Source organism: Siphateles boraxobius, unplaced genomic scaffold, assembly GCF_051911475.1.
Source record: "Siphateles boraxobius isolate OS27281-9 unplaced genomic scaffold, OSU_SipBor_1 97, whole genome shotgun sequence".
Lineage (NCBI taxonomy): Eukaryota > Metazoa > Chordata > Actinopteri > Cypriniformes > Leuciscidae > Siphateles > Siphateles boraxobius.
In genome coordinates, this window is record NW_027509227.1 from 676,788 (window position 1) to 690,830 (window position 14,043).

General features: G+C 48.0%; 1 protein-coding gene across 1 annotated transcript in view; it reads right to left on the reverse strand.

The window, feature by feature from the left end:
* hecw1a (HECT, C2 and WW domain containing E3 ubiquitin protein ligase 1a) overlaps positions 1-14,043 on the reverse strand; it is a 115,906-nt gene that overhangs the window by 6,038 nt on the left and 95,825 nt on the right. The window contains exons 19-26 of the mRNA XM_077224972.1: positions 9,910-10,016; positions 7,717-7,831; positions 7,086-7,199; positions 6,796-6,948; positions 6,192-6,290; positions 5,191-5,320; positions 4,351-4,497; positions 4,129-4,243 (exon numbers count right to left, since the gene is read on the reverse strand). Coding sequence (XP_077081087.1) covers positions 4,129-4,243; positions 4,351-4,497; positions 5,191-5,320; positions 6,192-6,290; positions 6,796-6,948; positions 7,086-7,199; positions 7,717-7,831; positions 9,910-10,016 — 980 coding nt within the window. The remainder of the gene's footprint in view (positions 1-4,128; positions 4,244-4,350; positions 4,498-5,190; positions 5,321-6,191; positions 6,291-6,795; positions 6,949-7,085; positions 7,200-7,716; positions 7,832-9,909; positions 10,017-14,043) is intronic.

A 14,043-nucleotide genomic window follows, 5' to 3' on the forward strand; every position in this document is an offset into this window, starting at 1 on the left:
AAACCCATCCAATGTTTGTGCACCAGACGCATTTTTGACATGACACACCACAACTGCTTGAGTCTGTCTACACTGCACACATCAAAGTCAATATAAACCGGTACATTTGTCTTTCTGAACAGGTCCATGATGATGTTTTATTGATGAAGCAGAATGTTATTGTAGCATGTTTCATCCCAATGCCCCGTTCACTTTGACGTGTTCATGACCTGTTTAATCCTTGAATGTCTAAATGCAATTAATTTTGGCTCGCACTTCTGTGACCGAAGCTGAATGTCTTTTCACATGTATCGCATCAATCATGGTCCACACATGCCGGTATGACGAAACCATGGTTTCACTAGGTAAAACACCCTCTGGCTCCGCCTGCAACAGTAGCCACACCCCAAACTCTCCGCGTACAATAGCCACACCCCAATCTCTCAGCCTGCCACAGAAGCCATGCCCCAAACTCTCCACCTGCTACAGTAGCCATGCCCCAATCTCTCAGTCTGCTACAGTAGCCACACCCCACTCTGTCTGCTACAGTAGCCACGCCCAATCTCTCTGCCTGCAACAGTAGCCACGCCCCACACTCTGTCTGCTACAGTAGCCACGCCCCACACTCTCAGCTGCTACAGTAGCCACGCCCCACACTCTGCCTGCAACAGTAGCCACGCCCCACACTCTGTCTGCTACAGTAGCCACTCCCCACACTCTCAGCTGCTACAGTAGCCATGCCCCACACTCTCAGCTGCTACAGTAGCCACACCCCACTCTGTCTGCTACAGTACCCACGCCCAATCTCTATGCCTGCAACAGTAGCCACGCCCCAGACTCTGTCTGCTACAGTAGTCACGCCCAATCTCTCTGCCTGCAACAGTTGCCACGCCCCACACTCTGTCTGCTACAGTAGCCACTCCCCACAGTCTCAGCTGCTACAGTAGCCACGCCCCACAGTCTCAGCTGCTACAGTAGCCATGCCCCAAACTCTCAGATGCTACAGTAGCCATGCCCCACACTCTCAGCTGCTACAGTAGCCATGCCCCACACTCTCAGCTGCTACAGTAGCCATGCCCCAAACTCTCAGATGCTACAGTAGCCATGCCCCACACTCTCAGCTGCTACAGTAGCCACACCCCACCCTCTGAGTCTGCTACAGTAGCCACACCCCACTCTGTCTGCTACAGTAGCCACGCCCAATCTCTCTGCCTGCAACAGTAGCCACGCCCCACACTCTGTCTGCTACAGTAGCCACGCCCCACACTCTCAGCTGCTACAGTAGCCACGCCCTACACTCTGCCTGCAACAGTAGCCACGCCCCACACTCTGTCTGCTACAGTAGCCACTCCCCACACTCTCAGCTGCTACAGTAGCCATGCCGCACACTCTCAGCTGCTACAGTAGCCATGCCCCAAACTCTCAGCTGCTACATTAGCCACGCCCCGCACTTTGTCTGCTACAGTAGCCACTCCCCACAGTCTCAGCTGCTACAGTAGCCACGCCCCACACTCTCAGCTGCTACAGTAGACACGCCCCACACTCTGTCTGCTACAGTAGCCACTCCCCACAGTCTCAGCTGCTACAGTAGCCACGCCCCACAGTCTCAGCTGCTACAGTAGCCATGCCCCAAACTCTCAGATGCTACAGTAGCCATGCCCCACACTCTCAGCTGCTACAGTAGCCATGCCCCACACTCTCAGCTGCTACAGTAGCCACACCCCACCCTCTGAGTCTGCTACAGTAGCCACACCCCACTCTGTCTGCTACAGTAGCCACGCCCAATCTCTCTGCCTGCAACAGTAGCCACGCCCCACACTCTGTCTGCTACAGTAGCCACGCCCCACACTCTCAGCTGCTACAGTAGCCACGCCCTACACTCTGCCTGCAACAGTAGCCACGCCCCACACTCTGTCTGCTACAGTAGCCACTCCCCACACTCTCAGCTGCTACAGTAGCCATGCCGCACACTCTCAGCTGCTACAGTAGCCATGCCCCAAACTCTCAGCTGCTACAGTAGCCACGCCCCGCACTTTGTCTGCTACAGTAGCCACTCCCCACAGTCTCAGCTGCTACAGTAGCCACGCCCCACACTCTCAGCTGCTACAGTAGACACGCCCCGCACTTTGTCTGCTACAGTAGCCACTCCCCACAGTCTCAGCTGCTACAGTAGCCACGCCCCACACTCTCAGCTGCTACAGTAGCCATGCCCCAAACTCTCAGCTGCTACAGTAGCCACGCCCCAACCTCTCAGCTGCTACAGTAGCCACGCCCCAAACTCTCAGCTGCTACAGTAGCCACGCCCCAAACTCTCAGCTGCTACAGTAGCCACGCCCCACACTGTCAGCTGCTACAGTAGCCACGCCCCACACTCTCAGTTGCTGCAGTAGCCACGCCCAAAACTCTCAGCTGCTACAGTAGCCACGCCCCACACTCTCAGCTGCTACAGTAGCCATGCCCCACACTCTCAGCTGCTACAGTAGCCACGCCCCAAACTCTCAGCTGCTACAGTAGCCACACCCCACACTCTCAGCTGCTACAGTAGTCACGCCCAACACTCTCAGTTGCTGCAGTAGCCATGCCCCACACTCTCAGCTGCTACAGTAGCCACGCCCCAAACTCTCAGCTGCTACAGTAGCCACGTCCCAAACTCTCAGCTGCTACAGTAGCCATGCCCCACACTGTCAGCTGGTACAGTAGCCATGCCCCACACTCTCAGCTGCTGCAGTGGCCACGCCCAAAACTCTCAGCCGCTACAGTAGCCACGCCCCACACTCTCAGCTGCTACAGTAGCCATGCCCCACACTCTCAGTTACTGCAGTAGCCACGCCCCAAACTCTCAGCTGCTACAGTAGCCACACCTCACACTCTCAGCTGCTACAGTAGCCACGCCCAACACTCTCAGTTCCTGCAGTAGCCACGCCCCACACTCTCAGCTGCTACAGTAGCCATGCCCCACACTCTCAGTTACTGCAGTAGCCACGCCCCAAACTCTCATTATTGGTTGAGTTGAAAAGAGATTGACAGATCTGAGCAGAGGGCTCTCAATGCCTGGAGGGCTCATTGTTTACACTTTTAGGGGAGACACTAATAGTAGTCAATGAACAATAAACTGGGTTAAGAGAATTTATTTAATATAAATAAAATCGTACATACTTTACATTTAAACACCAATATGTTGATGTCCAGTGCACTATAAAGTTTTGTCCAAAATCTAGTTGTAAGCTATCTACTATGGGAAGCGATTTCGGACACAGCCCAAGTGATCCTGAAGACCTTAATTAGCTGGTACAGGTCTTTTTAGTTAGGGCTGGAGATAAACTCTGATGGAAAGTGGCCCTTCAGGAGCAGGACTGGACACCTCTGCAATGGAGTATAATTTTAGCATGTTGCTAAGCTAACAATGGCACTCTAAAAAGCATTATTATAAATAGCACACACAAATATTGGGTAAAGTAGTCCTTTTGTTATCTTTCCCAATATCGAAAGTAGTCAAGACAATTTTGTCTTTACTGACCTTGTCATAATGCATTCTGTGAACGATTTCCCCATTAAGGAAACTAACTCAGAGTTTGGTTGAAACAATCTCATTTAAATTATGTAAAGTATAAGAAGAAAAGAGAATGTGTCTCACTAAAAGAGGCCCTTCAATGGTCTCTAGCTGAATGTGCATAGGCTGTGCAGGAAAAGTCAACAGAAGACTCCAGAGTTTCAAGTGAGGTCATCTCGACACTGTGAAACCACAACACCGCAGGGTTATATGAAATTCTACAGGGCTCACCCGTTATGCTTTCAATGTCAACAGCTCTGTTATTGCAAGTAATGAACAGCAATCTAAACAGATGGGATACTTGTTTTGGCAATGCGGTGGGGTAAAATACCATTGACCCTCCATAGTAATTCACAGCAGAGGACCTAAAAGAAAAGTGAAACCACTTCACATGGAACAAATGGTAAGCCTGAGCAATCAAGCGTCTAATCACTAATGAAGACCATGTGAACATTTTTCTCCAGTAATTAATGATTTTTGGATAGTTTTGAGAATTTCTGGAGCTATATTGACAATTTCTGGAGCTATATTGACAATATGACAGAGTAGTTCACATGTCATTTTTTTAATTTTTAAAGACACAGTAGGTATCCGCTCACCTCCTCTATATTCTGTGTTGGATCTCCAGTCGTTCAAATCAATCTCAGCCGTTCCTGCAATGACCAACTCCAGCTCCCGAGCATCAAACACTGAAACCAGACGGGAGTCTACGACCTGCATCGTTAAAAGGTACATCTGACTTTCAAATATCTGAATCTTATTAGTAAATACTCGTTTCCCTAAACCTTTGTTTAGACTGGCTACTATTCAAGCTGACATACCTCATAGAAACCTTTTACAAGGGCTTCGGTCTGCTGCATAACCCCCCTCTCCACCCTCCATCTTGCCATTCGCTCAATGTATTCCTTCTTGTTCTTCTCTGTCACTTGGATATTGGAGCCCCCCGACTTCAGTTCCCTCTCCGTCACCTGTCAAACAACGTAAAAGAGTTGTAAGCGTTGGGACAAACTTTTGTTGCAGCAGAAATAACACTTATAATTTTAAGTATTAGAGACATGGCAGGTTAAAAAGCATTGATGCACCCTCAGCCACCTTTTTGTTCTAAAGGTGAAGTGTGTCATTCTTTAAATGTTAAAACATTTATCCCAGATGAATATAAGTAACCATAAGTAAGCCAGGGTTGTCCAAACCTGCTCCAAGAGGGCCAATGTCCTGTTTAGCCAATGTTTAGCTCCAACTTGCCCAAACACTGGAAGTTTCTATTGAATCTTGATTAGCTGGTTCAGATGAGTTTAATTAGGGTTAGAGGTAAACTGGAGGAAAGTGAATGAGGTATTGAGCAGATCAACTTGAAGTAACAACTACCGAAGAGCGTAAACCAGTGTTTCTGTTCCTGGAGGCCCCACTCGGATTTAGTAACACTAGTGTAAACACATGGTTTGGTTTGTTTTGGTGACCCCGACGTGCCATCCTTTACACCTTTAGTACACCTGCTAACCAGGTTTGGTTTGCTGTAGGTAACGGAGATGCCTGAGAGCGAGACTCAACTCTCAAGTTTCTTCAGTACTGATCAATGATCATTATCACTGCAGGCATTTTGGTAAGACACATGAAAAACCTCCTTCAAGCTGCTTTAAAAAACAGACTGAAATATCCAGCACCTGTCCAAAGACCTCCTCATTGACTGTAAACGTAAGATCCAAGATGTCAGTGATATCGTTGTCCTTCATCCATTGTAAGCTCTGGTGGAACTCCTCATCCAGGTATTCCAAATCACTCAAATCTGTCACTCTATGGACCATATAACACAGACATCCAATCAAACGTCATCCTTCTAAACTCTACTTAAAGTGAACCCCGGGTATTAAGACTTGTATGGCTTAATCTAATGTAAATGATGTCTCCTACTGAAATATGAAGTAGAAAACCCATGAAAGATTAAGATTTAAAAAAAAAATCCACATCATTTTATACATATTTTGGACAATTGGGGGTGACATTTTTGGTGCGCAATGCATTCTGGGTCGATGACGTCAAATGGTTGCACTCTGTTGCTATTTTTAACGAAACACAACTCAGAATATAAAAAACGGATACAATGTTTTAGTAAGAGACATCATTTACATTATATTAAGCCATACAAGTCTTAATACCCAGGGTTCACTTAAAGGCTGGAATACACAACACGACACTGCCCACGTTTTTGCCCCCTATTCACAGTCTGGACAAGTTGAGGCTAGATGCCTAAAGGTCAGAGAAAGTCTACAGATATGAGTTCACATATTTCATAGTGAAATATATCATATTTAACAGAAAATTGCATAGTGTATGATTCCATGATTGCATAGACTATGATTCCATTCAATCAGATGATATAAAATATATGTTTGATATTTTGAGCCAATTTTAGATTTTTTTATTTATTTGTCGTGTCTCTCCTAGGAACGAGGTGCATGTTTCTGTGTATGTTGTGTTTGTAATGACCTGAAAGTCAGCTAGTGTCGTTTAGTGTATGAAGCCCAGTTTTTCCCTGAGTCGGTTAAGTGTGTGATATGTAGTGTTTTAAAAAATAGTGTATTTAAAAAAATAGTGTATTTAAAAAAAATAGTGTATTCCAGCCTTTATGGTCTCATCTTGACACTAAAATACCATTGATACTTACAGTCTGAGCAGGGCCTTGTAGAAAGGACGGGTGAAGAAAGCATCCAATAGATACTGGTGGATCAGAGCCAGACCCAAAATACGGCCACTGAAACGGAACCTGCGAGGGTCCAACAAAACATTTATTCATATCATAATGTTCTATACATGCTCTATTGTAATACATATCTTGCTTTTGCTACAATTTCAGCCTTTAAAAATTCTTTAACTTGTGTATAGGGCTTGACTCGACTTGAGCCAATTTTTAAATTCAATTCAATTTGTGAATTTGAACACTGACATTCACCAGACGTGTCCTTAGCTTGGATAAAGTTCAAGGCAAACTTTGAGAATTTGTCTTTGTATTTAGTTTCCTAACGCTATAATTTACTCAACAAGAGGGCTGTTCTCCTTGTCAGTCAAAATCCCGAAATGAGAGACGAAACAAAGAAGTAGTGTGACCGCTTCTACATGGCTTTCTTTCCAGCTGACCAGAAGGCATCCAATTCCTCAACCACAGACCACATCAACCCGAGAACTACAAAGTTGAACTTCAAAAACATTCCAAGTCTAAGCAGCAATAATTAGGGATACGGATAGATAGTAAGTTAGAAAGAATTTCTCACCATTCCAAATGATTCTCTACAAATGCAGACATTGGGCTGATCTGCACCATATACGTGTCATTGGCCGAGTACTCAAACAGACCGTAGTACGGGTTAAACATCTCCTGAGACAACAGGAAAAAGAATTCCCGCGATGGGCCGCTGTAGTCCAAACTATGGAGAACATGAATGCAATATGTTAGATCAGTTAAGAGAGCACATTCAGGTTTGAATCTCAATAGCATGGGTGTGAATGATCGTCTCATCTGTCGTTGTCTGTATCTGTCGTGACTGCATCGATGCTCTCTCACCCTTCCTCTCCTACAAAGGCGATGTAGAGCTTGTTTCTCTGGAGCTCTTTACGGGAGTAGGCCATTACTTGATTAAAGGTGCCTTCCAGTAAATGTTCCCTTCGGATGATGAGCCTTGATAGCATCACAAAATTAAACCATATCAAAATCAATGTAAATTTACTTATATTCATTTAGCTGACGCTTTTATCCAAAGCGACTTACAATTGCTATATATGTCAGAGGTCGCACGCCTCTGGAGCAACTAGGGGTTAAGTGTCTTGCTTAGGGACACATTGGTGTCTCACAGTGGATTCAGACCCGGGTCTCTCACACCAAAGGCATGTGTCTTATCCACTGCGCCATCACCACCCATAAATCATATGCTGAGGTATCTATCTATCTATCTATCTATCTATCTATCTATCTATCTATCTATCTATCTATTCATATATCTATTCATATATCAATCTATCTATCTATCTATATATCTATCTATCTATCTATCTATCTATCTATCTATCTATCTATCTATCTATCTATCTATCTATCTATCTATCTATTCATATATCTATATATCAATCTATCTATCTATCTATCTATCTATCTATCTATCGCACATTCATAATGAAAAACCCGCAGTCACACTTACTTAATCTTCCCGGGCCCCTGGCCGTATCCTTTAGCTTCCAGCTTTCTGTAAAAATTGCGAAGTTTAGCCTCAAAGTCTCTGCGGTATGGAGCCGGCGCTCTGGCCCTCTGCAAGCCTGTCAATGCACAATACCACTGCATATAATTACACATTGGTCTATATATGAAAATGTCCCTATTTGAAAATGTCTTACAATTAATTAAAATGAAATAAAAGCATGTTTTCATAGGCAAGAGGCCAAAGAAAAGATACATTTAATATGACTAAAATTTCTAGGGCCATCAAAGAGAAAACAACAAAGCAAATGGAGCAGGAGCAGAATCATGCTGGGAAATAATTTTAGTTCCACTTTGAGCTTTCTCATCAAACACTGGCTATCACCCGAACCGAACAGGCTCATTAAACCAGTGCTATCAGCACAGCAGGACATCCAGCATGAAATCAAGTCACTTTAACTCGTGTCTCACTGGGGTGTGTGTGAGTGTGTGTGATCAAGCACATTTTTGAAAGAACCGTCTTGACACGAGGAATGACCAAGAGCCGCTGTGATTGGTTTAAACTGATGCGGTTAACGATTACTCTCGCTGCTTTAGGGAAAAAGAATTTGCTGTGTTTTGGCAGGCAGCGCAACACACAACACACTGGCTCATGTTTCACACACATTTGAAAGGGCTTTTAAAAGAAAAGCTTAGAAGTAAGTATCTAGATGTTTGCTACTGAGCGAAAGAATATAGTTTATTAAGATATTATTCTGACAATGGTTAGATGGTGCCTGGTCTTTAACCTGTAAAATGGTTGTCTGTTTGTGGCTTTTAGTTTAGATTTTAGCTTTGAGATCATCTGTCTACTTTTCAACAGGGCCCTATTCTCCTTTTTTCACATGTTATCCAAGTTCTTCTCTAAATCAGTGTCAGTGTTTCTGAACTCCTGAAACGCCTCCATTGTAGTCTTGAGTTTCTTCCGGAAACGAACACGTCACAATATTCCTCATTATAATAATTATATGCAGAATAAAGGGACGGGGCCTGGTTGAGTTAGTTTTACCAGAGCCCATCTAACGGAGAGCCTTGGCACCTCCTATTACCCCCGTTGTATATCATCTTGGTTGCAGTTCCATTAGAATTCCACTGGAGGTGATCGCGGGCGAGTGCAGAATGAATGGGAGTCTATGGAGCTAGACGGCTAAATGTATCCCTTTCTCCTGCTTGTCGTTGAATCAACGTAGATTTTATTGTTGATTCCGCAATTCAATATAGATTATAGTCCAAAAGTCGAATGAACGAGTGCTTATGTCCTTTCGATTTCTTACAGGTTAGGTCGTTGTTGGCCGGAACACGCTAGCATTCTGCTATTATGTGACGTCATCACATTTTTTAACGGATTTTTAGAACAGATAAGTGAACTTAAAAATTCAATTTTCAGCTGAGTGTATTATCTTAGCCCCCCCTTTTGAATTCAACTTTCAAATTACTTGACAAAAAATTACATCCTGAGAAAAGTGGATTTCTGGGGGTGAAACCCCATAGACTCCCATTCATTCTGCACTCGCCTGCGAGCGCCCCCGCATGGACAGAGACGTGTTACTGCAGCCAGTCCAGAAACCGGAAGTAGCCAGACAGTGCCAATTCTCTTCTATTAGAAATTCTGTTAGTAGTGTGTTAAACTGGTGGTTATGGTAAGGGGCCGGACATTTCCAAAACACACTTGAAGCACTCGACCAATCACAACACACTGCTCCAGCCGACCAATCAGAGCACAGTGTGCTTTTCAGAAGGAGGGCTTCATAGAGACAGGAAGTAAACAGAGCGTTACTGACAGACTGGGAAGAGAGGAGCCACAACAATGGAGAATATGAGGAAAATAATCAACATTCAAGCAGGAAAACCTCTTCTAGTACAGCCTGAAAACAACATCAAGGCTTTAAACAAGGGCATAATAGGTCCCCTTTATAGTAGACAAAATAACTTTGAGCACATCTATAGTATTTCTCTTACATGAAAACATAGGCAGTTTCTTGTATACATAGGCAGTTTTTTGTTGGGTACAAAGCTAGAACTATCAGTAGTTTCAAAAAAATTCTATCTGTAGCCATCTGTATCACTGCTACCCTAATAAATTATCTTAAACTAACCCAATTATAAAAGTCATGCAATTAAAGACTAAGTGATTTCAAACCCTTGGATGTGATCATACCGGGTGAACTTTGAGGCGAGGATCCGGGAGAGCAGCGAGGAGAGAAGCTCAGGCCGGGGTGGAAGGAGTGAGAGGGAACATACGACATGATCTCGTCATCAAACAGACTGCATGACAGAGAAAAAAAACATTGGTGGTTTGCAATAATTTAGATGTGCATGAGAATGATTTCTGAAGTATCATGTGACACTGAAGACTAGAGTAATGATGATGCTGAAAATTCAGCTTTGATCACAGGAATAAATTACAGTTTAATATATATTCACATAGAAAACGTCTCGGTTACGTATGTAACCCTCGTTCCCTGAGTAGGGAACGGAGACGTTACGTCGGATGACGACGAATGGGGTTTCGCTTAGAACACCTATCGACTTCGAGTATTACAAAACGAGCCAATGGCAAAGAAATGCCATGGGTCTGCGGAATTTGCATAGCGTATCTCCGCCTTACCTCGTGGGTATAAAAGGAGGACGCCGGCAACAGGCAGATATGTTTCTTCGCTGAGGAGCCAAGACTGAGCTCAGGCGATCCCCGCGGTACAGCGGAAAGTGGCAGGAAGACGTAACGTCTCCGTTCCCTACTCAGGGAACGAGGGTTACATACGTAACCGAGACGTTCCCTTTCGTTGTCACTCCGAGTTACGTCGGATGACGACGAATGGGGTTACCAGTCTAATCACGCCACCTTCTCAGCTGTCTTCCAGTGCCCTGCGTAAATCTGAGATCCCTGTCGTGAGACTGGCACGGACGAAGGACTCCTATTTAGCACAGGAATACCAAGGTACACTGAGGAGCATATCCCAAAGTTTAGGGAAAATATGCAATTACTGCCAACCCAGAGGGGGGGACTTAGAGAATACACATATGACCCGAAGGAGACATATGGAGAACACTGGGGTGTCCAGCCGCAGGTGGAATATTTCAACCCCAGGGGTGGCAAGGTGGCTTGCCAAGGGAAAGACACATGCTCAAAGAGGCTTACAGTGGAAATACACATGTGGGGGTCGCTCAGAGGAGGGACCATGCACACGGGAGGCACCTAGCCGACACGCAGGCAATAGACACTGGCGCTGACGTCAGGAGTGCTGGAGGAGCTCAGGGCTTCCGGGGAAGCTCACCTGAGGAGAATATCGCACGTATCCAGTCCGTGGAGTGGAATGGCGAGCAAGCGAAGACACCTGAGCGGGTCCGGTACTAGCTGGTTGAAGCGAGTACATGAGAGGACACTGGCTCCACTCGGAGATTAAAGAATCTGGCGAATGTGTTAGGTGTCGCCCAGCCTGCAGCTCTGCAGATGTCTGTTAGCGAAGCGCCATGCGCTAGAGCCCAAGAGGATGCCACACTCCGGTGGAGTGGGCAGTCACACCAAGGGGGCACGGTCGACCTTGCTGCTGGTATGCCAAAGCAATGGCGTCCACTATCCAGTGAGACAACCTTTGCTTTGAGAGAGCCTTTCCCTTCAGCTTCCCACCATAACAGACAAAGAGCTGGTCTGAGGTCCTGAAACACTGCGTCCTGTCTACATAGGCGCGGAGAGCGCATACTGGACAGAGCAGTGCAAGGCTGGGTCTGCCTCCTCCAGGGGCAGCGCTTGCAGGTTCACCACCTGGTCCCGGAAGGGAGTGGTAGGAACCTTGGGCACGTATCCAGGCCGGGGTCTCAGGATCACGTTAGAGTAAGCCGGCCCGGACTCCAGGCACGCTTCGTCAACGGAGAATGCGTGCAGGTCCCCCACCCTCTTGATGGAGGCCAGTGCAACCAGGAGCGCTGTCTTCATAGACAGGAATTTAAGCTCGACTGATTGCAGGGGCTCAGATGGAGCACTCTACAGGGCAGTTAGAACCACTGAGAGGTCCGAAGAGGGAACGAGAGGAGGGGGGCGGATTTAGTCTCCTCGCTCCTCTCAGGAACCTGATAACCAGGTCGTGCTTCCCCACCGACTTACCTTCGATGAGGTCATGGTGTGCGGCAATAGCGGCAACGTAGACCTTCAGGGTGGAGGGAGACAGCCTTCGCTCCAGCCCCTGTTGAAGGAAGGAAGGCACAACGCTGATCGAGCATCTCCGGGGGTCTTCTCGGTGAGAAGAGCACCAGCTGACGAAGAGGTTCCACTTCAACGCATAGACGTGTCACGTGGACGACGCCCTAACGGAAGTGATGGTTGCCACCACCGCTGGTGGTAGGGTACTCAAACCTGCCTCGTCCCATCGAGGAGCCACACGTGGAGGTTCCAGAGATCGGGACGAGGGTGCCATAGGTGGCCCCGTCCCTGAGGAAGAAGGTTCTTCCTCAGAGGGATCGGCCAGGGAGGTGCTGTCGCCAGGAGTACTAGTTCGGAGAACCAGGTCTGGGCGGGCCAGTATGGCGCGACCAGAATGACCTGCTCCGCGTCCTCCCTGACCTTGCGCAAGGTCTGCGCAAGAAGGCTCACTGGGGAAAACGCATACTTGCGGCCCTGCGGCCAGCTGTGCGCCAGAGCATCCGTGCCGAGCGTGCCCTCGGTCAGGGAATAAAACTGGGCGCAATGGGTCGAGTCGTGGGAGGCAAACAGATCTATCTGTGCGTCCCCGAACTGGTCCCAAATCAGCTGAACCGACTGGGGATGGAGTCGCCAATCTCCCGGGAGGGGCTGAAGCCGTGAGAGCTCGTCGGCTGCACAGTTCAGGGCTCCGGGGATATAAATGGCATGAAGCGACCTCAGATGCTTCTGACTCCATATGAGGAGGTGGCGGGCGAGTTGCGACATACGGCGGGAGCGTAGACCACCTTGATGGTTGATGTACGCTACAGAGGCGGTATAGTCTGAACGGACTAGTACGTGTTGGTTCTTGAGCACGGCCCGGAAGCGGCGCAAAGCAAGACGTACGGCCAGCAACTCGAGGCAATTGACGTGCCAGAGGCGTCGGGGTCCTGTCCAGGAGCCCGCGGCAGCACGTCCATTGCACATGGCACCCCAGCCCGTGGAGGAGGCATCTGTCGTTACAACAACATGCCGCGAAGCTTGTTCCAGGGGCACTCGGCCCGTAGAAAGCTGAGGTTCGACCACGGGGTGAAGGTCTGACGGCAGGTCGGAGTAACTGGTACTCGGAGGGTGCCGTGTTGCCATGCCCACCTCGGGACTCGGTCGCGGAGCCAAGCTGAAGCGGTCTCATATGAAGCAATCTGAGCGGCGAACAACGGCTGCAGATGCCATATGCCCCAGGAGCCTCTGAAGAAACTTCAGTGGAACCGCACTCTTGCGCTTGATAGTCTCAGGCAAGTCAGCAATGGCTGAGTGGAGAAGGCGACCAAGTCCATACCGAGAAAGGAGCTCCTCTGCACGGGGCAAAGTTTACTCCTTCCCCGGTTGACCCGAAGGCCCAGACGAGCTAGGTGCCGGAGCACTGGGTCCCTGTATTCGCAAACCTGGTCTCAGGAGTGAGCTTAAGACAGCCAGTCACCGAGATAGTTCAGGATGCGAACCCCGTGTTCCCATGGAGGAACGAAGGCAGCCTCAACAACCTTGTGAAGGCGCGAAGAGACAGGGCTAGCCCGAATGGGAAAACAGCGTACTGATATGCGCGCGCCCTGACAGCAAACTGTAGGTATGGTCTGAGTCGAGGGAGAACGGAGACATAAAAGTAGGCGTCCTTCAGGTCGATCGCTGCAAACCAATCCTGTGGCCGCACACATCCAGAAATGCGTTTGGTCAGGAGCATCTTGAACGGCAGCCTGTGAAGGGAGCGGTTCGGACCAGGATTGGCCGTAACCCACCAGACTTCTCCGGGACAATGAGGTAGGGGCTGTACCCCTGGACCTCCTTTCGGCTGGAGGGACAGTCTCAATCGCACCCTTCGCCAGTAGGGTAGCAACCTCCGCTCTCATGATAGGGCATAGCCATCGACCAAAGTGGAGCGGACTCCCCTGAAGTGGGGAGGAGACCGTGCGAACTGAATCGCATAGCCGAGCCGATGGTTCGCGCGGAACAGAAGGGAAGCTCTAGGCAGGCTCCCAACTGTGCCAGTGGCGTCGAGAACCACAGACGTCCCTCCGGTGGTGCAGCGAAGCGGAATGACCGGCCCAGACGTGGACGGCATAGCGGCCCGGTGTGGGGGCAAGGTCAAAACCGCACCCTGACAGAGGAGGCCAGGGAAGG